This window comes from Suncus etruscus, chromosome 7 (assembly GCF_024139225.1).
Source record: "Suncus etruscus isolate mSunEtr1 chromosome 7, mSunEtr1.pri.cur, whole genome shotgun sequence".
Taxonomy (NCBI): Eukaryota; Metazoa; Chordata; class Mammalia; order Eulipotyphla; family Soricidae; genus Suncus; species Suncus etruscus.
Window position 1 is genome coordinate 90987924 of NC_064854.1, and position 27583 is coordinate 91015506.

At 37.4% G+C, this 27583-nt stretch overlaps 1 protein-coding gene and 1 pseudogene across 2 annotated transcripts in view; one reads left to right on the forward strand and one right to left on the reverse strand.

The window, feature by feature from the left end:
• Positions 1-27583, forward strand: part of MAP2K4 (mitogen-activated protein kinase kinase 4) — a 189143-nt gene that overhangs the window by 100372 nt on the left and 61188 nt on the right. For both annotated transcript variants that reach the window (XM_049776912.1, XM_049776913.1), the window contains one exon: positions 20637-20756. In XM_049776912.1, coding sequence (XP_049632869.1) covers positions 20637-20756 — 120 coding nt within the window. The remainder of the gene's footprint in view (positions 1-20636; positions 20757-27583) is intronic.
• LOC126014935 (uncharacterized) lies at positions 3044-3272 on the reverse strand (annotated as a pseudogene).

Consider the following 27583-nt stretch of genomic DNA (forward strand, 5'->3'; position numbering starts at 1 on the left):
TGTTTTTAAATGTTGCTTTTTTTAATGTTAGAAATGAAAGTGTAGAAGTGCTTCCAGTTAAGTGCAAATTCCAAGGATATGACAAGATTGCTCACTGTTAATTCTTTTTATGATCATATTGATGCTGAGTGTTGGACCTTACTCTCTGGTGCTTATTCCTGGTTCTGTGCTTGGGATGAGCCTAGCTGTGAGTCTAGCTGTGCTGGGGGACCATATATGGTGCTAGGGATGGAATAAGACAGGCATCTTACCTCTAGCCACCTTACTTCAGCCTGCTCAAGCCTATCTTGTTTGATCCCTGCTTCCTTGTGAAGTTAAGATTGGAGTTTCTTTTTTTTTTTTTCTTTTCTTTTTTTTTTTTTTTTCTGGGGGGTCACACCTGGCGGTGCTCAGAGGTTACTCCTGGCTGTCTGCTCAGAAATAGCTCCTGGCAGGCACGGGGGACCATATGGGACACCGGGATTCGAACAAACCACCTTTGAAGATTGGAGTTTCTAATACAGAATGTTCCTTTTGCTGTTTTTCCCGATCGATTTCAATTTGTGGGTTCTTTTTGTTAGTAGAATGTATATGGCCCCAACAAAATAAAATATTACAGTGGTAATGTAAGAGGTAGGAAGTGAGTAGCTTGCCTATCTACATTGAAATCCCTTCATTTATAAAGTTTAGGGAGACAAGTAGGAAAGCTGGAAGTAATTGCACCATGTAAGCTTTAATCTACCATTATAGGTTTCTCAGCATGATAGATACTTGCTGACATGACTGAACTTTAACATGGGTCTTATACTAAATATCATGTGACTTTTTTTTTGAAAAATTTATTTTTGTACCTAACTTCACGTGAGGATTGCCTGAACCAATATTTTATATACCTTTTCACATTTCCTATAATTCTTTTATGGTCAGATTTATTTATCAGATTTCTACTTTCATTTACTTGTTATGGTAAATGAAGAATGTTTTGTCATATGATTGTTATGCCCTTAAAAATTTTAACACTAAGATTAACATTTTGCTATTTTCATGTGGGTGATATAATTTTAGAAAAATATTTCTTAAATAGTAGCTTCTCTTTTTGAGATATATCTGATTTATCCTAATAATTTTGTCTTTTGGACAGCTTTTTTTTTTTTTTTTTTTTTGGTTTTTGGGCCACACCCGGCGGTGGCAGTGCTCAGGGGTTACTCCTGGCTGTCTGCTCGGAAATAGCTCCTGGCAGGCACAGGGGACCATATGGGACACCGGGATTCGAACCAACCACCTTTGGTCCTGGATCGGCTGCTTGCAAGGCAAACACCGCTGTGCTATCTCTCTGGGCCCAGGACAGATTTTTCTATGACGTAAAAGAATATTTCTGGAACTCATCATTAGTTTCCCTAATGATGAATAATAGAAAGTATGTGAAATTATTTGGGCCTCAGCATTCTCAATGAGAGTAAAGGGAGGTGCTTAATAAGTATTAATTAATTTGACTGAGGTACAATTGGGAGTTATTAAATTGATTCTAAGGATTTGGATGATGTTTCAGTTAAGAATATTTTTGTGTCCTTAGTAAAAATATTCATTTTCCTAATTAAAACAATTGATTTAGCAGACATTGTATGCCTCTCTTTGATATTAAAATGTTTTGCATGATCAATGTAACATTTTTAATTGTTTTAGATACTGTTTTATCTACTTTGATCTTAATAAGATTGCATAGTTTCATAGGTATTTTGCTTATGTTTTACTTATCAACTAAGGATAAACCTGTGCAGCAGGAATGAGTATCATTGCAACTGTAGAATATAGAATTTTTATTCCACAAATTAGAAAAATAAGAAAGCCTGTTATTACTTGCATTTTAGAGGAAGGAGATGGACATTAATACTTATGAGAATTTTCTAGTTTTGATAAAAACTTAAGTCTAGGCACTGGGGCATTTGACTTGCATGCAACTTGGATCCCCTGACTCCTATATTGTTCTCTAAGCATGACCAGGAGTGATTCCTGAATACTGAACCAGGAAGCAGAGAAAAAATATTTAGACATTTCTACTAAGAATATAGCATATTTATCTATAAGGATTTACAGGACTTTTGGAAACCTTAATATAGCTGCTTCCTTTTTATTGCTTATTTATTTAGTTTATTTTGGATTAATTGAAACACATCTCTCATCCTTCCTTTCTCTCTCTCTTGCTCTTTTTCTCAGTATATATCTCTCTATTTTTTTTTTTTTTCTGCAGGGGAAGGGGTTGGGTCATACATATTGCTTCTTGGGGCATACTGCTGGTTCTTTGCTGTGGTGAAAATGTACTGAGGGGTCAAAACATGATTAGCATGTTATATACCTTAATTTTCCTATACTCTCTTGGTTCATCAAGGAATGATTATTTTAAGTAATGGTCCATTTGTAGTATAGCAGTTTTGAAATCTGAACACAAGATATAAACACATTTGAAATATATTTTTACAACTATATCAATGAATATGCCATGTTCTTTTTAATTTTTAAAATTTAAAATCTTTTTTTTTTTTTGGTTTTTGGGCCACACCTGTTTGACGCTCAGGGGTTATTCCTGGCTATGTGCTCAGAAATCGCCCCTGGCTTGGGGGGACCATATGGGACGCCGGGGGATCGAACCGTGGTCCGTTCCTTGGCTAGCGCTTGTAAGGCAGACACCTTACCTCTAGCGCCACCTTCCCGGCCCCTAAAATTTAAAATCTTAAGTATAGCAATAGAACCTTTATGATCACTACTTTTGAGGAAAGGAGTGATCTATCAGTGATTTTCTTTGACTCATTTGTTTATGTACCCGTTCTAGGATTTTTGCAAATCTAGGTGATATTTAACAGTTTCCATTTGAAGAAAAGGATTAGAATCTGTGTCTTGTTCTATCGGTTGTAGATCTAATTACTTTAACAACATTTTATAATCACCTTAAATAGGTACCAACAGACAAAATAGTGATGTTAAATAAGTACATAGAGAACCAAGCCCATTACACTGAGATGAGTTTTTAGTTAGCTACAAGTGACAACAAATCAACAACTTTTTTTTGTGTGTGTGCACCATTCCTGGAGGCACTGCAAGAATGAGATTGATTCGTGGGATGGATGGAGCAAACTGCTATTCCATTTCCTCATGTCAAAAATTCATTTAATGTATTGTCAGATGGATTATGTATTAGATATTAAGTTGATAGATTGTTATGTAAACAATTATAAATTGATAAGAACTAAATTGATAAGATACTACACTTGATCTTACCCAAAAGGCTGAGAAGTGATGTGATAACAAATTCTATACAGCTTTTTTTTGTTATTTATTATTTTATTTTATTTAAATTTTTTTTTATTATGACCAATGTGAATTACAAGTCTTTTATAATTGTATTTCAGGCATTTAGGGACAGTGACTTAGGGACATTCCCACCACCAGTGTTGACCTCCCTATACCAAAGTTCCCAGTATGTATCCCATACCTCCACTCATAGCCCCCTGGCCTGCCAGTATAACAGGTCCATTTTAATTTTAGATTGTCATAGTTTGGGTCTCTTGATTCTCTTGTCATTAACTTTTGGCTTGGGTATTTAGTTCTGACCTTTTTTTTCTCCACCAGTACACCTGAGACTACATGGCCCCTGGGCCTCATCCTTCATCTCTCTTTCTTTTCTCAATTTGTAGAAAAACACAGAGATATGAGGTAAAACAAAGTAATTCATGTCCCAAGGTTCTATGAAAAAGGTAGAAATCTCTATCTAGAAGATACAAATAAAATTTAAAAAGGCAGTATTGGTGGAAGTTTGTTGTTGTTGTTGTTGTTTTTGCATAGGCACAGCAAACATTGGGGAAAACAGAAAAAAAATGCCCTTAACCTAAAAATCCAGATGTCTTTACCCATGAAGCATCTTGCCATAAGACCCAACTATAGGCCCCAGACATACTAAGTTGTTTAACCCCGAAGTCTTTCTTTGTGGTCCCAGGAAAAGTTCTCAAATGTGGTTGTGACAGTCATGCTTCTGTAATTAAAGATCTTGGTTTTTGCACAGATCCTATGTTGAAGCTGGAGTGTCATGGAGTGTCTTCTGATTTCATCTCACCAATAGGTTGTGAGGCCAGGAAACCTGCCCTGAAAACATGTTGTAGCCGTTTCCTAGTTGTCAGGGTGTCTCATGAACTTACCCGGGAGTAAGTTGGTGCCAGGGTGGCATTAGTGCCTCCTCACTTGGAATTTTGATTCTGAAACTGTGCTGGTTCCAAGGATGGGATCTCAATTTTAGATTGGGATGGCCGCTGTCCAATCAGTTACAGCCTAGTCCAGTCACTATGACAGATATTCAGGGTGAAAGATACCCCTGCACTATAAAATTTATGAGTTCCTGTCCTTATAAGAACTTCTTTCTATACATAAGATTTTCTGAGGGGTCGGAGTGGTGGCACTAGAGGTAAGGAGTGTGCCCTGCAAGCACTAGCCTAGGATGGACTGCAGTTCGATCCCTTGGTGTCCCCCCAAGCCAGGAATGAGCACATAGCCAGGAGTAACCTCTGAACGTCAATGGGTATGGTCCAAAAACAAAAACAGAAAAAAAACAAAAACAAAAACAAAGATTTACTGAAAGCGAACTGACAATAGGTACATTATGATATAATAGGAAACTAGCTTAAATTGAAAACAAATTGCAAAACATATTCAATGAATGAGGACTGTAATAAAAGTCTGTGGTATGCAGTTGTTTATTTCTTTTTTTTTCTTTCTGTTTTTGGTTTTTGGGCCACACCCAGTGATGCTCAGGGGTTACTCCTAGCTATGCGATCAGAAATTGCTCCTGGCTTGGGGAACCATATGGGACACCGGGGGGTCGAACCATGGTCTGCCTTAGGCTAGCCTTACCACTTGGCGCCACCACTCATTTCATTAAGACATTAGCATAATGAGTCTATTTTTGGAGTCATATTTGGAGTCTAATATGATATAGCACTGAGTTTGAAACTAGGGCGACAAATCTGTATTTCCAAGAAACACTGAACAAAGAAGTTAGAGTTATTATAGATATATTAAAATTAAGACACTAAAACATTCTTATAGTAAGGACTGTAGTGGGAGTCTCTGGCTTCCAAACACATTCCACACCAGTTTCTGTGGATACAAGCATTAGAACATTATTATAGACCTCTGTAAAGAGAAGTTGTTTGAACACCTGCTCAATTTAAACAGCTGTATCTGTTGCTGCAGGTTTATTTGAAATATACAAGAGAATAAAAGGCTTTTGTGTTTCACTTCTTCCACTCAATTGGTTTCCTTCTCCTTGCTATACCTTGTTGCCTATATGGTGGTGTTCAAGATGTCTACCATTAGACCATTGTCTATATAGCTTTGTTAAAGACACATTCTGGTTCAAAGTCTCTTGAAGATTTGTTATGTAAAAGTTTTTCTTACAGACCTGAGAGGCCATGTCTACTAGGACTGGTGATCATGGTCTTTTGTGTTTCAAAAGTATATGATGACTTGTTTTCTACTTCTCCAACATAGAATCGATTGTAGAAAGAGAACTTCTATTTTCTTTTGGTGAAAGTCATGAGTTATGAGTATGTTGGGAGATACACAGGAGGATCATTTCAAGGGCAGGTTCTGGTGTTCCACTGATTTCTTGACCTTATTTTCAGTGGAGATACCACTGAGAATGTTGACATGGAGCTTTAAGGATGAACTCTGTGTTAGTAAGTGGCATGCATTTAACTAGGTGGTTTATGTAGTATCTTGGCAAAATTCTCCTTGTTGCAATCTGCTTCTAAAGATCTATCCAGTAGGTCTTTCTTACCAATATTTCTTTTTTCTTTTTGCTGCTGTATTTTTTTATACCATAAAAGACTCATTTTCCCCTGCAAAAGTATATCTTATTTAGTGAATGCCACCTAGAGCTGAAGCCTGATTGCAGGGGAGGAGAGCATTTAAAAACTATGTGCATCTTATGGTCAGATGTGTCTTACAGAGCAAAAAATATAGCAGTGATTTTTTGCATAATAGTGATTAACTCAGTCTGATACTCTTTGTATTTTATCCTCCCCCTTCTGACCATAAGTTTAGAAAGTAAAATAAAATAGAAAAAAAAAGACAATGCTGTACTTTTATCATTAAGATATTTACAGATCAGTTGCCTTGAGATTATTTATTACTTGTTTTGTCCTTTTCGCTTCCTTTTTTGCTATTCCCATTTTAAGTTCTTTGGTGAATATAATTCCCCTATTTTTATTGTTGTTTGTTTTTGGGCCACACCTGGTGACACTCGACGTTACTCTTGGCTGTGTGCTCAGAGTTCGCTCCTGGCTTCGGGGACCTTATGGGACGAAGGGGGTCGAACCCAGCTTCATCCTGGGCAGCCGCGTGCAAGGCAAATACCCTATTGCTGTACTATTGCTCTGGCCCTTGTTCCCCCCACCCCTTTTTTTTATATATCATAAAAGTGTTCCTTTTAATAGTTTTATACCGAGGCTTTCATCCCTGAAAAATATCAGCCAGATATATGTGGGAGGTTGTTAGAAAATTTTGTCAGTGTGAAGATCCTTTTTTAATATTAGCGGGCCTGTAGAATGTAGCTACAGAATATATCTATAGTTTTAATATCATAAAAGGAATAATTTCTATTTTAAGTTGTCAAGAAAAAGAAATATATTAAATAAAAAGTGTCAGTTGTCATCATTTACGTTTATCAATGATTTCTGAGAAATATTGTTTACCAAAAAGCAAGGCAATCTTTCAGTCACTTCTTGACATTTCTGTGTGGTCAGGATTATTCTCAAAGTAGATTTTATAATGTTGTGTGCATATTTAGTCATATGTTTAGCCAGAGGTAAGAGAGGGTACGTTTATGGTTTTTTAATTAAGCTTTTATTATATTCTGTTGGGTCTTTGTAGCTTAACCCATATGAAACTACATAATAGAATTTTTATTAATTCAGGTGATAGAATGAGATAGGTGAACTGTTTTTAAGAAAAGTGAAGGTGGTTGTCAAAGAATTAGAAATTTGGGGTTGGAGTAGTGGTGCAAGTGTTAGGGCTTTTGCCTTGCACGTGCTAACCCAGGACAGACCACAGTTCAATCCCCTGGTGTTCCATATTGTCCCCCAAGCCAGGAGTATAGCCAGGAGCAATCCCTGAGCGTCACCTGGTGTGCCCCACCCCCTCAAAAAAAAAAAAAAGCTAGAAGTTTAGCTCCCATATGATCCAGCATCCTAAAGATATACCCTAGGAACACAAAAACACAATGAAGAAATGTCCTCTATACTCCTATGCTCATTGCAGCACTATTTACAATAGGCAGAATCTGAATATAAACCAAGTACCTGAGAACTGAGCAATGGCTAAAGAAACTGGTAACACAATGGAATGCTATGTGGCTGTTAGGGAAAATAAAGTCATGAAATTTGCGTAAACATGAAAATATATGGAGAGTATTCTGCTGAGTGAAATGAGACAGAGGGAGGACAGAGATAGAATAATCTTACTCATTATTTGGGATATAAGAAAAAAAAGATAGTATGTTAATAATATCCAGGGACAAGAAAGATGGGGGCCAGGAGGATCAGTTCATGGTAGTAAGCTTGCCACAAAGTAGAACAGTACAATTAGGGTAGAAAAGGGATTAATATGATAGTTGGAAGTGATCACTTTAGACAAAAATCTGGATATTGAACAGAGATAAAGTGATAAGCATGGTCTCTCTTCATTACAATAGTGCAACCTACAGTGTTTGAGAGCCTATGTTTATCTAGTAAAATACATATTGATCACTTTTGCCTTTTTATTTTACAGCTCCAAATTAGGTAGTGTGATATTTGTTATCTTCTGAATTTGGATAGAAATTACGTTGAATCTAATACTTTAGATGGGAGTATCATTTTAACAATATGTATTCTTCCAGTTCATGAGCATGGAATATTTTTTCCATTTTTTAAGGTCTTCTATTTCTTTTTGAGCTATTTAAAGTTTTCATGTATAAATATCCCTATACATGATGAGTTTTGTATACTATTTAATTTGTTTTGAACCACATACAGTAATACTCAAGGCTTACTCCTTGCTCTGAGCTCAGATACCACTCCTGGTGCTGCTTGAGGGATCACATGGGGTATCAGGGATTGAACTTAAGTGGACTACATGCAAATAAAGTGTCCTACTCTGTAGTATTTCTTTTGTCCTGGACACTATTTTACATGACATAAATTATTTGATCTTTCTCTTCTGGTTTACTCTTTTTGTGTATTGACTTTGTAGCTTGCCACTTTGCTGTTTATTTTATTTGCTTCTAGAAGCTTTTATATGGACTCTTTAATGTCCTGTATATACATTATCCTTTTGCTAATAGCGATAATAGTGACTTACTCTTTTTTAATTTGGATCCTTTAGATTTTTCTTGCCTGATTGCTGTTGCTAGCATTTATAACAATATGTTGAATAAAAGTGGAAATATGCCTTGTATCTGATCTCAACAGGTGTAAGTTTTCAGTTTTTCACCATTAGGAATGTAAATTGAGGAACCAGAGCAATAACACAGTGGGTAGGGTATTTGCCGTGCACTCGGCTAACCCTCATTCAATCCCCTGCATCCCATATGGTCCTTCAAGACTGTCAGGAGCTATTTCTGAGAGCAGAGTCAGGGGTAACCCCAAGTGCTATTTGGTATGGCCCAACCACCTCACCCAAAAGACAGTTGGCTGTGGGTTGGTTATAGTCATTTCTGTCTTCAAGAAAGTTTCTTCCATTCCTATTTTATTGAGTGTGTTTATCATTAAAGGATGCTTGATCTTGTCAGGAGCTTTCTCTGCATCAGTTAACCATATGATATTTAGCTTTTATTGATGTGGTATATTATGTTAATTGATTTTTGCATGTTGAACCACATTTCTCTGGATAAATCCCAATTGATTTTAGGATATGTTTCTTTTGATGTGCTGTTGAATTTGGTTTGCTATCATTTTGTTGAGGATTTTTGTATCAACATTCTTTAAGAAAACTGGTTTGAAATTTTCTTTTTTTAGAAGTGTTTCTGCTTTGGGCATTTGTATGATGTTTGCTTCATAGAAATTGTTAAGAAGTATTTCTGTTTCTAGTGTTCTGGAAGAATTCAAGGAGTATTCAGTGAGTCTTCTGAATATTTGATAGAACTCACCAGAAAACTATCTGGATTAGGACTTTTGTTCTTGGAAAGATTAAAAAGAGATTTAAAATACTTTTTTTCTTTCCTCGGGCAGAGAGTCTAAATTTTTCTTTCAATTTCCTTCTTGTGATTGTTTTATTTAGGCTTTCTACTTCATCCTCAGTCAGTTTTGGGAGATTAGATGCTTCTAAAAATTTGTCCATTTTTTTTTTAGGTTCTCCAATTTTGCAGCATACAATTATTCATAGCAATCTCTTATACTGTCTGTTATGGTTTTTCCCCTTTTGTCTGTAATTTGAGTTACTTTCCTTACTCATTTTCTTTGTCCTACTCAGAAATCTAGTTAAAGATTTTTCTATCTTATTTATTCATTCAAGGAAACATTATTTCTGTTGATTCTTTTTATTGCTTTTTTGGTATCTATTACTGATTTCTGCTCTAATTTCTTGTTTCTTTTCTTGATTTACCTTTTAGATTCATTTGTTGTATCTTCTCTAGATTTTAGATTACTGGTTGTTGCTTTGGGTGTTTTGTTCTTCTCTTTCTTTCTTTCTTTCTTTCTTTCTTTCTTTCTTTCTTTCTTTCTTTCTTTCTTTCTTTCTTTCTTTCTTTCTTTCTTTCTTTCTTTCTTCCTTCCTTCCTTCCTTCCTTCCTTCCTTCCTTCCTTCCTTCCTTCCTTCCTTCCTTCCTTCCTTCCTTCCTTCCTTCCTTCCTTCCTTCCTTCCTTCCTTCCTTCCTTCCTTCCTTCCTTCCTTCCTCCTCCCTCCCTCCCTCCCTCCCTCCCTCCCTCCCTCCCTCCCTCCCTCCCTCCCTCCCTCCCTCCTTCCTTCCTCCCTCCCTCCCTCTTTCCTCCCTCCCTCCCTCCCTCCCTCCCTCCCTCCCTCCTTCCCCCCCTCCCTCCCTCCCTCCCTCCTTTTATTTTTTCTTTTTGATTTTTGGGTCACATCTGGCAATGTTCAGGGGTTCCTCCTGGCTGTATGCTCAGAAATCGCTCTTGGCAGGCTTGGGGGACCATATGGGATGCCAAGATTCCAACCAATGACCTTGTGCATGAAAGGCAAACAACTTACCTCCATGCTGTCTCTCTGGCCCTGGGTGTTTTTTTGTTTTTTGCTTTTTATTTTTTGGTTTTTGGGTCACACCCGGCAGCGCTCAGGGGTTCCTCCTGGCTCTATGCTCAGAAATCGATTGTAGCAGGCTCGGGGGACCATATGGTCCCCATATGGGATGCCGGGATTCGAATCACCAACCTTCTGCACGCAAGGCAAATGTTTCACCTCCATGCTATCTCTCCAGCCCCAAGGGTGCTTTTTTTCTTTCTTTTTTTTAAATTAAGTTTCTCTCTCTTCCTTTATTTTTAATTGTTAAATTATCTTTATTTAAACACCATGATTACAAACATGATTGCAGTTGTATGATTACAGTTGCGTAAAGAACACCCCCCCTCCACCAGTGCAACATTCCCACCACCAGTTTCCCAGATCTCCCTCCTCCCCACCCACCCACACCTGTACTCAGGACAGGCTTTATACTTCCCTCATTCATTCACATTGTTATGGAAGTTCTCAGTGTAGTTATTTCTCTAACTGCACTCATCACTCTTTGTGGTGAGCTTCATGTCATGAGCTGCACCTACCAGCCCTCATCTCTCTTGTCTCTGAGATACTGCTAAAATGTCTTTCATTTTTCTTAAAACCCATAGATATGTGAGACTATGCTTTTTTTTTTTTTTTTGGGTTTTGGGCCAGACCTGGTGTTGCTCAGGGGTTACTTCTGGCTGTCTGCTCAGAAATAGCTCCTGGCAGGCACGGGGGACCATATGGGACACCCAACCACCTTTGGTCCTGATTGGCTGCTTGCAAGGCAAACACCGCTGTGCTATCTCTCCGGGCCCGAGTGAGACTATTCTGTGCCTATCTCTCTCTCTCTGACTTATTTCACTCAGCATAATAGATTCCATGTACATCCATGTATAGGAAAATTTTATGACTTCATCTCTCTGATGAATAATATTCATCTCCAGCTAAATAATATTCCATTGTGTATATGTACCAGTTTTTTTTAGCCATTCATCTGTTGATGACATCTTGGTTGTTTCTAGAGTCTGGCTATTGTAAATAGTGCTGCAATGAGTATCGGTGTAAGGAAGGGATTTTTGTATTGTACTTTTGTGTTTCTAGGGTAGATCACTAGGAATGGTATAGCTGGATCATATGGGAGCTCAATTTTCAGTTTTTGGAGGAATCTCCATATTGCTTTCCATAAAGGTTGGAATAGATGGCATTCCCACCAGCAGTGGATAAGAGTTCCTTTCTCTCCACATCCCTGCCAGTACTGCTTGTTCTCATTCTTTGTGATGTGCACTAACCCCCAGCTAACACCATGTCCAAAGGTAAAATCCAAATGAATGAAATACATTAATATCAGACCTGAAATCATAAGGTATATAGGTATCATAAGGTATATAGGTTAGACACTCCATGACATTGAGACTAAAGGCATCTTTAAGGAGGAAACAGCACTCCTTGTTCTTCAAACAAGTGGAAGCAGAGATAAACATGGGAATATATTAAACTGAGAAGCTTTTGCGCCTCATAGGAAATAGTTCCCAGGATACAAGAGCCATCCACTGAGAAACTATTCACCCAATACCCATCAGATAAGGGGTTAATATCCAAAATATACAGAACTTTACAAGAAAAAAACATCTAATCCCATCAAAAATGAGGAGAAGAAATGAACACTTTGTCAAAGAAGAAATACAAATTGCTAAAAGACACATGAAAAATGCTCCACATCACCAATCATCAGGGAGATGCAAATCAAAACAACTATGAGGTATCATCTCATGCTAGTGTTTTTCTTTAGATTTGTGATCATAAGTTTTCTGAGGTTTGTTGACCTTTGATTTGCTATATATGTAGATATTAATAAGAGTTAGCACTTTTTTGATCTATTGTTCTCTTAACCCAAAAGTATATCTGCTGTTGTCTCTAATTAATGTTTTAGGTTGAATGCTTATAAACATGATAAAAATATGACTATCTCATCTTTTTTCTGTGTACCACTGGCTTTTATGATTATTTTCTATCTTTTACTCTGAGCCTGTCTTTATCCTTTGAGTTTAGGTGAATTTCTTGTTAAGCAGCAGATCGAGGCTTTTCTTTCCTGATTCATATGATATGGTTATTCTATTGCTTTTGATAGGAGAATTTATTCCATTGACATTCATATATAGTGGATTGACATTCATAGATAAAGGATTCTGGTCTATTGTTGTTTTATCTTTGTTTTAGTTATTTTTTTCAGCTGTCATATTGGTTTTTATAGCCTGCCTTTTAGAGTTCTTGCAGCATAGGTTTAGATACTGCAAATTTATTTATGATAGAGTTTCAGTAATGCAGTGTACAGTACCCTTCACCAGTGCACATTCACATTTCTCACCACCAGCATCCCCAGTTTTCCTCCTGCCCTCCTTACTGCCTGCCTCTGGGGCAGACATCCTTCCCCTCTTTTCCCTTTTTTACCCTTTAAACACTGATTTGCAATATTTGATTTACAGTACTCTTAGTTTTACTTTTCATGCATACATCATTCGAACAGCACAACCCATCACTAGAGTGACCACTTTTCTCTACCAGTCTCCCAAGAGCCCAGCCCACTCCTCTCACTCCCCATGAAAACTAAGTTCTTGGACAAAATCTCTAGTTAAAATGATATTACTCATATAGTTTTGAAATTCCACAAAAATTTTTTTTTTTTTTTTTTTTTGGTTTTTGGGCCACACCGGCGATGCTCAGGGGTTACTCCTGGCTGTCTGCTCAGAAATAGCTCCTGGCAGGCACGGGGGACCATATGGGACACCAGGATTCAAACCAACCACCTTTGGTCCTGGATTGGCTGCTTGCAAGGCAACCACCACTGTGCTATCTCTCCGGGCCCGAAATTCCACAAATATTATAAGTCAGTAACTTCTTTATTTTCAAAAATATCTTTCTGTCTGTGTTTTTTTTTTTTTTTTTTTTGCATACCAAGTAGTGCTTTGAGCTTACTGATGGTTGGTACTTAGGGAACACTCTTGTCTATGCTTGAAAAACCCAGTATATATTTCTTCCCTGTTGCTTTCTTTGCTTTGCTGTTCTGAGAGTGAATCTCTAAGTGGCTCCCCTGGAATTTTCTGAAGACCCAGATGAAAGGGAGGAGCACCCTCTTCTGGTAACATAAAGGCCCAGGTTATGAGTTTAACATTACTGGTAAAATAGAGGGTCTGAGATGTGGTAGTGGGCCTGCTGAGAAGATAGAGTCATTCTAGTCTATTAAAATAAAAAGCAAATAGCTGTGTTAAATTAAACATAAATACATCTTATCTTTAAATTTGTGATTTAAGTAAATATAAACTTTCCTTATTAAAGCCCTTATCCATGTAATTGATCTCAGAATATTTTAGTTATAGTAAGTTCTCACTAAAGACCAAGACATTACTAATAGTAACAATTATATCTATGAATGAATTAATTTCTAGGACATTTATTTCAGTTTAGGATTTGAATTGCTGAGATCTGTCCTAGCAGCTTAGGGTTTAAGGTAGGGTTCAAGACCTTTCTTTTGCATATTACACTCACTCATATTGAGACATTTTAGACAAATCACTGAACTGCCATCTGTTTTGTGGAAGGAAAGTGAGTTTGGAGAAAATCCACAAAGATGCATTGAAAACTTACAAACCCCTTATAGTTATCCTGCCAAGAATCATTGCCCCCCTCTTCAGACACATCATTAATGATACAATGAAATAGTGTTGAAGGAAACATGCTGTGGTCTATTGTATGAAAGATTTTCAAATAGTATAGTGAAGTCCGTCTTTGCATTCTTCCACTCTTAGTTAAGGGCAGCATTTTAGAGGGAAGTGGAGTTTGTTCTTACTGATGAATTTACTTTAGATTATTTTTCTTCCCTTATATTAGAGAATCCTGGAGTTATTTAAAATGATAGAGAAATTCACATATATCTTGTCTTTGTAAAAACTTCACTGTGATGTTTAAATATTCTCTTGTCAAATCATTCATTTTCATTAAGCATGTTTTCACTTGAAGCATTTATTTATTAAATTATACTGAGGCTATCATAGATATGTGCTTATACTTGATCCTTTTTTGATGCTTTAGTCCTTTTGAATTGGTTTGTTTTAATAAGTACTCACATTGGACATTATAACTAACCTCAAAATTTGAGTTACATATTAAGAATTAGCTTTATTTAAATAATTCCAAACAATTCAGATATATTACTAGCATCTAGTCTCTGCCTACTGCCTAATACTTGGACATGATATTTAGAAAGCATGAGGAGGTATTTAGAGATAGATACTCAGAGGAGAGAGATTCAGAAATATCCAGGAGCAGAATCAAATTCTTGCTAGGTCAGAAAATTCTGTATTATGTTCTTAATGGGTAGTGGAACTGAAGACTTTTATATATAAGTTTATAGATATCCCAACCATACCATACTTCAAAAAGTCCTTAAAATATTTAGCCCTTATATTAGTGATTTAACAGCTGTGCCTTCAGAGTTACAGTTGTGAAGTTTGGGGCAGGGGGAACACATGTTTTGGTATTCAAGGATTATTCCTGGCACATTACTTGGGAGGTCAGTCCTCTTATTGCTCAGTATCCTGTGTAGAATGGGTTAAGGGTTGCCAGGGACTGGGGCCTCCTGCATAAGAAATGTGTGCTTTTAGCCCTTTGACCTTTCTCTCTGGCCCTAGTTACAGTTTTGTTTTTGGGTTTCAGAGCCAGGAGAAACACCTGAATGCCACCAGGTGTGGGCCAACAACCAAATAAATAAAGATCAAAAAATAAAATGTACTTCTGTGAGGCACAGGTGGTCGACCATGTGAGATGTCAAGGATTGAACTTGGGCCAGCAGTATGCAAGGCAGATATCCTATCTGCTGTGCTTTCTCTCCTACCTTAGTTTTATTTTATTGTTTTGTTTATTTGGGGTCACACCTGGTGGCACTCAGGGGTTACTCCTGGCTCAGAAATTACTCCTGGCAGACTCAGGGAACCATATAGGATGCTGGGGATTGAGCCCCCAGTGAGCCATGTGCAAGCAATGTCCTATCTGCTGTGCTATTGCTTCAGCACTGTAGTTACAGTTTTTAAAAGAGTAAAAAATGTTAAAAATTAAAGGCTTAAATGATGTATTTTAACTCTTAATCATAACATGACATTGAGAACATGAGCATTTTTATTATTTTCTCTCAATGTCATGATATGATTAAGTGTTAGCATATGTCTCTTCTGGGGCCAGAGCAATAGCACAGTGGTAGGGCATTTGCTTTGCATGCGGCTGACCCAGGGCAGACCTCGGTTCCTTCCCCCAGCGTTCCATATGGTTCCCTGAGCCAGGAGTGATTTCTGAGCACATAGTCAGGAGTAAACCCTGAGTGTTACCGGGTGTGGCCCCAAAACCACATGTGTGTGTGTGTGTGTGTGTGTATTCAGTCTTTAATTTATTTTTTTAAACAAAGAATGGCTTTGAATAAATATACAACTTTAAAGTTGGCCTAAAGTTTAATTCTTAAACTATGAAAATACCAGAAGGGGAAAGAAGAAAAATAGTCTTAATTTTTCAAAGTACCAATATGATTTTTGTTTTGATTTTGATTTTTCCTTGTTTCTGCAATATCAATGTTAAAGTTTTAAGATATATGTATATGATATATGTGTTTTGTGTATACATATACACATACAGCAGTAAATTTTAAGTAACAATTCAATTTTTTTCTGTTTTTGGAACATATTTCTCACTGATTATGGAAAGTTAAACTGAGAAAGCCCATTTTTATTCCTTGTACAACTGCTTATTTTCTCTCATATACTGAACACATTTCTCTCTTTTTACCTTCTCTTCTATTAAATTGGCTATATAATTTAATTGGGGCCAGAGTGGTAACACAGTGTTAGGCCATTTGCCTTGCACGCAGCCAACCAATCCCATATGGTCCCCGGAGCCAACCAGGAGAGATTTCTGAGCGTAGAACCAGGAGTAACCACTGAACACCACCAAGTATGACCCAAAACCAAAAACCAAAATAATAAATAAATAAATAAATAAATAAATAAATAAATAAATGAGGGAATTTAATTGACTGCCTTCACCTCTTCCAAGTACATTGAGGACAGATACCTTGAAATGTTTGGAAGATAAAATGATGATTTGTATATTTTTATATTAAATTGCCATCTAAGTTTATGCTTTATATTGGGGAAAATGACTTGGTGTGACTGTTGTGAATGCTTGTATAGAACAAAAGTTGTTTGCATATCTTATGCTAAGTTATAATTACATTAATATTTTTACATTTTCTGAACGTACTTTTTATCTCTAGTGTAATGGCAACTAGCCCTCTGAATATTTTCATATGCTATCTTATACTTGGGTGGGAAGCACTGCTAATTTTTTGTAGAATTCTTCAGAATTCTGCAGACATGATTAGATAATCAGTACAGATCGATTAGGGATTTACCTCAATGTCTCTATTGTTCTTGAGTACTCATTAATTTAGGAATAGACAAGTAGCTCTCTGTTTTTCTAACTTTCAAATTTACCTCCACATGTTTATTTTGCTCTGCATTATGATCATAGGTTGTAATATCAGGCAGAACATTTTGTTTTCACTAAGCAGTGTGGTGAGTGAGAGAGATTTTTCAGCCGGATTGGGAGACCTAGTTTAGAACACAGTATACCCTCTATTCTATTCTTATTTTTACATACTCTGGCTATTTTTTTAATGAATATATATCTAAGAATGAAAAATCAGTGACATAAAGATGCTAGGGAGTGAAGCTCTGTTCTTGCATTGAATGTCATTATTTCATATATTTTGAAGTTGTGATTTCTGTATGATATACTGATAATTATCAAATGAACATTGTTTAAAGCATACTTCCTTATAACTTTTTTGTTTATTATGTTTGCTTGTGAATTTAATTTTATTGCTTAAGAAATTTGTTGCCTAAATTCAGCTGTGTTTGCCTTGCAAGCAGCCAATCCAGGACCAAAGGTGGTTGGTTCGAATCCTGGTGACCCATATGGTCCCCCATGCCTGCCAGGGGCTATTTCTGAGTCGACAGCCAGGAGTAACCCCTGAACAATGCCAGGTGTGGCCCAAAAACAAAACAAATAAAAAAAAATTTGTTGCCTAAATTTAACATCATTGGTTAATGCTTGTGGATTCCTGTGCTTTAAGCATTTTTTTAAATTTTATTTTATTGAAACCATTGTGATTTATGAAGTTCTTCATAGTTGGATTTCAGACATACAATGAATAAGGGTCAATCTCATCTCCAGTGTCAACCTCTTTCCACCAGTGTTCCTAGAGTGCATCCTATACCACCACCCTTTGCCCTCTGACCTGCCAGTATAACAGGCCCATTTCAAGTTTAGATTGTTATAGATTGGGTCTCTTGATTCTTTTGTTGTTGACTTTGGCTTAGATTTTTAATTCTGTCCTTTTTTTTTTTTATCTCCACCAATGCACCTGAGACCATTTGGCCCCTGATTTCCATTCTTTGTCCCCCCACTTTATAATTTTATAGAAAAATGCGGCAATATTAGGCAAAACAAAGTAATTTGTGTCCCAAGGCTTTATGAAAAAAGCAGGAGTCTCATTTAAAAATGGTGGCATTTTTTTTTTGCATAGGTACAATTAAAGTTAGGGAAAATAAAGTTTCAATTTCCTCAATAGTGATGGGGGTGTTTAGATATGCTACATCCTCCTTACATAAGTGTCCAAGAATTTATCCATTTCTTCTAGGTTTTCATGTTTTGTAGCATAAAGTTTCTCAAAGTAGTCTCTGATTACCCTTTGGTTCTCTGCAATATCTGTTGTGATCTTCCCCTTTTCATTTCTAATACAGGTTGTCAGGTTTCTCTCTCTCTCTCTCTCTCTCTCTCTCTCTCTCTCTCTCTCTCTCTCTCTCTCTCTCTCTCTCAATTTTGCCAATGGTCTATCAATCTTGTTTATTTTTTCAAAGACCCAACTTCTGCTTTTGTTGATCTTTTGGATTGTTTTTTGGGTTTCCACTTTGTTGATTTCTGCTCTCAGCTTTGTTATTTCCTTCGGTCTCCCTATTTTTGTGTCCTTTTTTGGAGCACTTTCTAAATATGAGCTGCGTCATTAAGCTATTCAGGTCGGCCCCTTCTTTCTTCCTGAAGTGTGCTTGAAAAGCTATAAATTTTCCTCTCAGTACTGCTTTTGCTGTGTCCCATAGATTCTAGCAGTTTGTGTCTTCATTATCATATGTTTCCAGGAAAATTTTGATTTCCTCTTTGATTTCTTCTCCGACCCACTGATTGTTCAGTAGCAAGCTGTTTAATTTCCCATTGTTAATGTTTTTCTTCTGTGTGCCTTTGTAGTTCACATCTAATTTCAGAGCCTTGTGGTCAGCTAAGCTAGCCCGCAAGATTTCTGTCCTCTTTATTTTATGAAGGTATGTTTTATGTGCCAGCATATAGTCTATCCTGGAGAATGATCCATGTACATTGGAGAAGAATGTGTATCTAGGTTTTTGGGGTAGAGTGTCCTATAAATATTTACTAGTCCTCTTTCTTCCATTACTCTTTTCAGGGCTAGTATGTTTTTGTTGGGTTTCAGTCTGGTTGACCTATCAAGTGTTGACAGGGCTGTGCTGATGTCTCCCACAATTATTGTATTATTATTGATGTTTTCTTTCAGATTTTTTAGTAATTGTATTAGATAATTTGCTGGTCTCTCATTGCGTGTATATATGTTTAATAGTCTGATTACTTCTTGTTGCATATCTCCCTTGATTAGTACATAGTGTCCATTTTTGTCCCTTACTACTTTTTTTGAGTACATAGTTGGTGTCATCAGATATTAATATGGCCACCCCAGCTTTTTTAAGGTTCTTGTTTGCTTGGATGATTTTTCTCCAGCCTTTGATTTTGAGTCTATGTCTTTCTGACTATTCAGGTTTTTTTCTTGTAGGCAGCAGATGGTTGGATTCCTCTTTTTAACCCATTTTGCCACTCTGTGTCTTTTAATTGGTGAATTTAGTCCATTGACATTGAGGGAGTTATTGTCACAGGATTTAATGTCATCTTTGTAGATAAGTTTGCTGTGTTTGTTGGTCTCTCTTGTCTTAAAGTAGACCTTTCAGTTTTTTTTTTTTAAGGCTTGTTTTTTCATTTGTGAAGTTTCTGAGCTGTTGTTTATCCATGAAGCTATGTATCCTTCCTTCAAACCTGAATGTGAGTCGGGCTAGGTGCAGTATTCTAGGTGAGGTATCCATTTCTTTCAGTCTTGTCACAATATCCCACCAGTGTCTTCTGGCCTTGAGAATTTCTTGTGACATGTCTGCTGTAAGTCTTAGGGATGCTCCTTTGAATGTAATTTCCCTTTTTAATCTTGCTGCTTTAGGTATTCTATCTCATTTGTGGGATTTATCATTGTAATGAGGATGTGCCTTGGGGTGTTTTTCTTTGGGTCTCTTTTAACTTTCACTCTTAGGATATGCAGGATTTGATTGCATGTAGTCTTTAACTCTGGGAGTATCTCTTTGATGATGTCTTTGACAGTTGATTCTTCCTGGAGATCTCCTACCTGAGCCTCTGTGACTCCAATGATTCTCATGTTGTTTCTGTTGAGTTTATGAAAGACTTCTATTTTCATCTGCTCTCATTCCTTGAGTACTGTTTGCATTGCCTGATCGTTTTTCTTAAGGTTCTTTTCCAATTTCTTCTGCTGTGTCGGGTTTTTCTGCATCTCATCTTCCAGCAAGCCGATTCTGTCCTCAGCTGCTTTTACCCTGCTGGAGCAGCCATCCACTGAGTTTTTCAGTTGAGCTACTATGTTTTTCAGATCTGTTATTTCAATTTGGAGTTTTCTAATTTCTCTTTGTGTTCTGTTCAGATCGATCTATACTTTCTTTGAGTTCTACAAAGATCTTCCATATTTCTATTCTAAACTCCTTATCCAAGAGGTTAATCAGATGGTTGTAATATTTTAGGTCACCCGAGCTATCGTCTTCATTCTCTGTGCATGGTGTTTGCCTGCGAGGTTTCCCATTGTCACATTTGTAGTGTGATTTTTCTGCGTGTTGTTGTGGGGTTCATTGGTTAGAAAGAGCACACAGCCCCAAAGCAAAACAGAGCGGCCGTGCTCTTCTGGAGCCTCTGGGATAGTTATTTTTCTGGGTCCTTTTTGGCCCACTCCCAAGAGGTTTAGAATACAGGACAGTGGAAAAACATGCACAGGCAACACTCCCAGTTTTTCACAGTCGGAAACCCTCTTTAGGAATTCTTAAGGACTATTTTTGCTAAGTTTTCTCCTGATGTGTAATGGAGATGATGATTTCTGTGTCTTTTAATTATTTATGAAATTAACATAATAATTTTCAGTCTTTTGGTAAGGGTTTTTATCAGATTTTTAAAGTTTTTTTGTTACAATATATATTTTTCTTATTTTACAGAGAATACGGTCAACAGTGGATGAAAAAGAACAAAAGCAACTTCTTATGGACTTGGATGTAGTAATGAGGAGTAGCGATTGTCCCTACATTGTTCAATTTTATGGTGCACTCTTCAGAGAGGTAGGAATGAATTATTTGGATTTTATCTTATGTATCTTTAAAGTAAGAAGAAGGCAGGATCATATTTTCATATAGAGTTAAAGTAGAAGACATTATGAATACAATATTTTTTTAAATTTATGTTCTTGTTTTTTTATTTTTTTATTTTTGGGCTACTCTGGCATGGCTCAGGGTTCACTCCTTTCAGGTGGGGAGGGGTGGGCGCATGAGCACCTTATCAAGGTGCTAGAGAATTGAACCATGGTCAGGTGAATGCAAGGCAAGCAACTTACCTACTGTACTATTGCTTCGACCTTTACATTGCTTTCTAATGCTTGCCTCAGTATTTGCTTTCTTAATTTTTAGTACAGATCAAGATAATTAGAACATTAATTTCTATCACATTATTCCTTTGGATAAAGTATGTATCTCTTACTATTTCTTTTCCTTTCCTTTTACTTTTTCCTTTGGGAAGATCAAACTAGGGCCTCCTGCTGCAAAGTATGTGCTCTCTCCTTTTGAGATACTTCCTTAGGCCATAAAATTTTTAATATTTAAGAAAGCACATACTTTTACTATCATTCAAATTTGAATTCGTTTTTTCATTTGGAAATACTTTATTTTCTTTAAGGACCTAATTTAGATGACTTTTTTTCTTTTGGGTCACAACTGGCGGTGCTCAGGGATTACTATTGGCTCAGTGCTCAGAAGTCATGCCAGGCAAACTCTGGGGACCATATGGGATGCTGATAATCGAATCTGGGTCTGTCCCTGATCGGCCCTGGGTCAGCTGCATAAAAGGCAAATGCCTTACTGCTGTTACCTCTCTAGCCCCCAGATGACTTGTATATATATCAACTTTTTTGAGCTTTACATTCTATTTTAACCTCAAGTGTTTAAGTAGCTTTTGCTCAGACCTTTTTCCTTAACTTTCATCTTTTACAACTGCATTTATATGTCCCTATCAACACTCTTTAATTAATATATCAAGCAAGGAAATTTAAAAAATAGAAAAGAATTAATTTTATCTAATTTTTTTCAAGATAATTTTTTTTTTTTTTTTGGTTTTTGGGTCGCACCCGGCAGTGCTCAGGGGTTATTCCTGGCTCCAGGCTCAGAAATTGCTCCTGGCAGGCACAGGGGACCATATGGGACGCCGGGATTCGAACCGATGACCTCCTGCATGAAAGGCAAACGCTTTACCTCCATGCTATCTCTCCGGCCCCTCAAGATAATTTTTTAATTACAAGTCTCTCACAGTTATATTTCAGGTACATACTGACAGTGACTTAGGGCCATTCCCACCACCAGTGTTGACCTACCTCCACCATAGTTCCAACATGCATCCCATATTCCATTTTAGCCCACTGGACTGCTAGTGTATTAGGCCCGTTTTGTGTATAGCTTGTTATGCTATAGGTCTCTTGATTCTGTTGTTGTTGACTTTTGTTTGGATATTTAGGTTGATCATTTTTTATTTCTTTTTACTTTTTTTGGTTTTCGGGCCACGCTCAGTGAGGCTCAGGGGTTTCTCCTGGCAATGTGCTCAGAAATTGCTCCTGCTTGGGGGACCATATGAGACACTGGGATTTTTTTTTTTTTTTTTTTTTTTTTTTTTTTTGGTTTTTGGGCCACACCTGGCGTTGCTCAGGGGTTACTCCTGGCTGTCTGCTCAGAAATAGCTCCTGGCAGGCATGGGGGACCATATGGGACACCGGGATTTGAACCAACCACCTTTGGTCCTGCATCAGCTGCTTGCAAGGCAAACACTGCTGTGCTATCTCTCCGGGCCCGACACTGGGATTTGAACCATTGTCTGTCCTGGATTGGCTGTGTGCAAGGCAAACACCCTACCGATGTGCTGTCGCTCCTACCCCTATTCATTTTTTATTTCTTCTCTTGAGACCACTTGGCCCCTGGGTTCCATCTACTTTTTTTTTTTCATTTCTCAGTTTGTAGGAAGACATAGAAATATGAGGCAGAATAAGATGATTTATGTTATATGGTTCTGTAAAAAACACAGAACCCCTATCTAAAAGCTATAAATATAAATAAAATTAAAAGAAGAAAAAAAAATGGGGAGCAGATATGGCAAGTTGGGTTTTGTTTGTTTTTGTTTTTGTTTGTTTGTTTGTTTTTGGCATATGCTCAGTAAACATTGGGGAAATTAGAAAAGAAATGCCCTTGGCCGAAGAGATACAGGGTGTCTGTATCCTTGAAGCATACTGTCATGAGACGTACTATAGGCTACAGGCATGTTAGTTGTCAAACCCCAAGGTCTTTATTACCCCAGGAATATTTCTGTTCAGTTGTGTTGTTAGAGCCAGTCTCTTCTGTAATTAGAAGTCTTGGTTTCTGCAAAGAATATAGGTCAAAGCCTGTGATAAAATCTTTATGGTCCAAGGAAAAGTTCTGCTCAGTGGCAATTGTTGTAGTCAGTCTTCTGTAATTAGTGATCTTTGTTTTTGCACAGATCCTAGGACAAAGAGTCTTCTGATTTCATCTCACAGTTAGGTGGTGAGTTAGGGCAACCTGGCTTAGATCAAGTTGTTGCTGTTTCCTTGTCTACTTGTCAAATGAACCTACCTTGGCTCGATTTGGTGCCTGAGTGGTATTAGGGTCTTTCTCGGAGGGCGTTTGATTCCTGGTTCTGGTTCAGGGAACTGTGCCAGTTCTGAAGTTGGGATCCAAGGTTCGGAATTGAATGGTGGATCTCCGATCAAGTGACTTTTGTCAAGTTCCCATGACAAATGTTCAGGGTGGAAGGTACACCTGCATTATAAAATTTGTGGGGTTTTATCCCTATTAGATAAGAACTTCTTTCTATACATAAGATTCCCCCAGTTCAATGTTCCTATGCAAAAAAAACCCAGAAACAAAAAAACAGATGCCATATTGTATTATTGGTGCATTTGGGGGTAAAAACAACAAACTATACAATCTCTGTGTCCTGGTTTTGACCTATGCTCTTATCCTAAGCATGACTTTTCTACTAGAATTTGCTAAGCAGAACCAAAACAAGCAAAAAAAGGAGTCTACCCCATGCAGTATCGTCCACCATCTCTTGGACATCAAGGGTCCTCTCTTGAAAGGAAACTGACAGTATGGACATTATGATATAAAAGTAACGTAGCTTGAATTGAGAAAGGAGAAAAATATGATAATAGTAATTTGTAAAAACATACTCAATGAACAGGGCCTGTAAAAAACATCTATGATGTGTAGTGAGCTGTTTCAGTGGTCTCAATGGACATAAGCATTACATCATAGTAGAAGACATAATCAAAAGGGAGATGGATAAATCGTAGTATTTTGTCAAGACATTTTCATAATGAGCACTGTATTTGGAGTCTAATATGATAGAGCACTGAATTGCAAAATTAGGGCACCCAACCTATATCTCCAAGAACCACTGTGGACAAAGAAGAGTTACTTTAGTTATTTTATTTTATTTTTTTTTTGGTTTTTCGGCCACACCCGTTTGATGCTCAGGGGTTACTCCTGGCTAAGCACTCAGAAATTGCCCCTGGCTTGGGGGGGACCATATGGGACGCCGGGGGATCGAACCGCAGTCTCCCGCGGTCCTTCCTTGGCTAGCGCTTGCAAGGCAGACACTTTACCTCTAGTGCCACCTCACCGGCCCCAGAAGAGTTATTTTATACATAATAAGATTAAGGCACTAACAAGTACTGATAGTGAGCACCTCAGTGGGAATCTCTGGCTTCCAATGATATTCTGTTGATAAAGATATTAGAACCTTGAACCTTATTATAAGTCGTTGTAGTGAGAAGTTGATTGAACACCTATTTCAATCTAAATAGCTGATTCCATTGGTGCAGGTTTCTTTGTAGTATAAAAGAAAGTAAAGGCTTTGTGTTATATGAAGGTTTTATAACGAAACTTAAACTCTAATTTCCTGATATCATGGGGTTATCACATTTGTCTCCAACTTCCAACCTATGTACTCATTTTCAGTTATCTGTTTAAAGCAGAAAAGTGTTCAGACTAGGGAATCAGAGACTCCGTGGTGTCTTGAATAATCTGTGATATTTAGTTTGAAAATATTAGGTTGAGCTGATGGGGCTATTCTGAATTGGTAAAAAGATTTTTTCCTCATCCCTCTCTTTGGAAGATTGAAGACTTATAGTATATAGTCTTAGATTGTTCGGCTTACCCAATATAAATATTCCTATATGTAACCTTGATTAATAAAACATAAAATAATATTATTGGAAGAGATTTAGAGCTCAATAAGTTAATCCTTCACTCAATACTAAAATATTTATTTGAGGTTTTTTAAATTAAATGAAAATAATTCAGCCACTTTGAGTTACAAATTTATTCATCATAGGGTTTCTGACATACAGACGCATATAGTGTCAGGGGGACTATACCAGGGACCCCTTCCCTGCACCAGAGTCCCATTTCCCTCCCACCCACCAGCCTATTGCAGTGACCAACATCTTTTTTGTTTGTTTTTGTTTTTTGGGCCACACCCAGCAGTGCTCAGAGGTTACTCCTGGCTGTGTTCAACAATTACTCATATTGGGCTTAGAGGACCATATGGGATGCTGGAGATTGTACCTAGGTCAACCTTTTGCAGAGCAAATGCCCAGCCTGCTGTATGATCACTCTGGCCCCAGTGACAAAAACTTTTTAATTTTGACACTGTTTTTACAGTACTGTTACTGATAGGATTTCACATTATAATATATGTCCCTTTTAGTATCCCCTCCTCCTCTGAATGACCATTCTGTACTTTGCTCTTACCTTATGTATTTTTTTTTGGCTGTCCTCCTGAAAGTTTAATGCAGAAATGATGATGGCAGTTCTCTGTGTTTGTCCGTGATTCTCAGATCCCACAATATTTTCGTGAATGAATATACTAAGTAATAAAGATGTTCAGAGGGAGGAATAAACTTACCATAGAACTAAATGAAATAAGGGGTTTTGTGTAAGCCCTTTTATAGGTTCCATGTATTTATCAGTTGACAAGAATGTTACAAAGAATGCAGGGACCTTAGAGTCTTCTGGCTGGTCTGGGTGTTTTGGATTATCATCTAGCCATTTGCCAGATTTCCTAAAGTACTAGATGAGTCGCCCAGTGATCTTGGGGGAGAAATCTGTGGTCTTGAGGAACTGTTAACTTTTTTTTTTTTTTATCAGAAAGAACCCAGGACCATTTAAAATGTAGCATAGGTGGCAGAGAGAAATGGAATTGGAACTGTTTACATCAGCTTGTAAGGGGAAACTGAGGCTTCCTTTTTTAAGCTCACTACTGAATACTGTTATTAATTTCTTTTACCCTTATACATTTGTTGTTTCCCTATCATGTTTCTTTATTTTGATGACTGGGGAGGTCCCTAAATAACATGAAGTGAGGACTAGAGAGGTGATAGTCTGGAGAAGAGAATCTGCTGCTTCTCTAGCCACTTCTGGTCACCCCAGGAACAGTTGATCTGGGGGAACCTTTCTCTGCCAAGGAAAGCAAAGTCAGACCTAGATCTCTCTCAGATCTTTGATGTTCTTTCATTGCCTTCTCTTACAGAAAATTTAAAAACAGATTTTATTTGGAGCTACTGAGAAACGGGGAGAGGATTAGAAAGAGAGAAGGTATCAAGTAGCATGTTCAAAAGAGTGCAGGCTTCTCCAAAGGTGGAGAGAGCCCTGGTACCCAACCCTATATGAAAAGTAGGAAAGTATACATCTCAAAAGGGGAGATGAGGGTAGCATTTGCTCAGGCACCATATATTAAAGCAGTGTAGCATTTTGATTTTATTACAGGAGATTGATAGGTACACAGTAATGAAGAGGCACGGAAACAAATCAGAAAGTTTGGAATTGTATATGAACACTGAATATTGACTACTATTAAATAAATGGACTTGTACTCTTATGAATAGCTGAATAAAATTTGTTTTTATATCTCAACTTGAAGAGTTGAGGCTAGAAGCACTGGCACCTATTGGCTGTTGTATAATATTCATATATGTCATACACAGACACACACACACCAGTTTTAGTCTATTTAGTAGTTTTAAATGCTTCTTTTCCTGAAAGAAACATTTGGTTAGTAATTTTACTAAGTTTCTTATTTAGTAAGTGTAAAGTGTCTTCAAAATCTTTTCTTTTTATTATATAACAAATGATTTTCAGGACACACTGAATTGTGCTAAGGACTTACTCTTTTTTGAGCTCCAGGTATCACTTCTTTTAATTTTGTGTGTTCCCCAGAGGACAGAGGGTGAAGGCAGCTGTCTTGGGGTGACATATGAAGAAGTAAGGAGAAAGGCTAGATTTTGATGGAAATCTTTCTCTTTCCTCTTTCTCCTCTCTCTTTCTCCTTTTTCTATCCTTTCTCTCCTTTTCTTCCACTTCTTTCTATCTCTCCTCTCTCTCTACCTCTGCCATCTATGAATGACTGGGAAGATACAGGACTGATAATGATAATTTTCACCATGAGCCTCTAGATGCATAGATGTTTAGTTTTGCAGCCCCTGTAGGCAGCCTTCAAGCCAAGCCTGACAGCCACTTGTGTGAGATGTGGGAGTTAGTTCCTATCATTTTAGGCTGGACTGCAGAATTGCTCTTAGCAGGAAAGCAAAATCAGTGAAAATGAAATTCTGAGAAAGGAGAGAGAGGAGAAGGGAGAAGGAAGGAAATAAAGGAGGGAAACAGGTGAGAATATAGAGGAAAGAAGAGAGGAGTGAGAGAGAAGAAAAAAATGAAAACAAAAAGCACAGCAATAGAATACCTAAGATCCATTGATAATCTTAGAGCTTGTTTTCTTGGCTTTGTTTTTCCTAGAGCTTATCTTTTCTGGCCTTAGTTTCTGCATCCAGAAATGA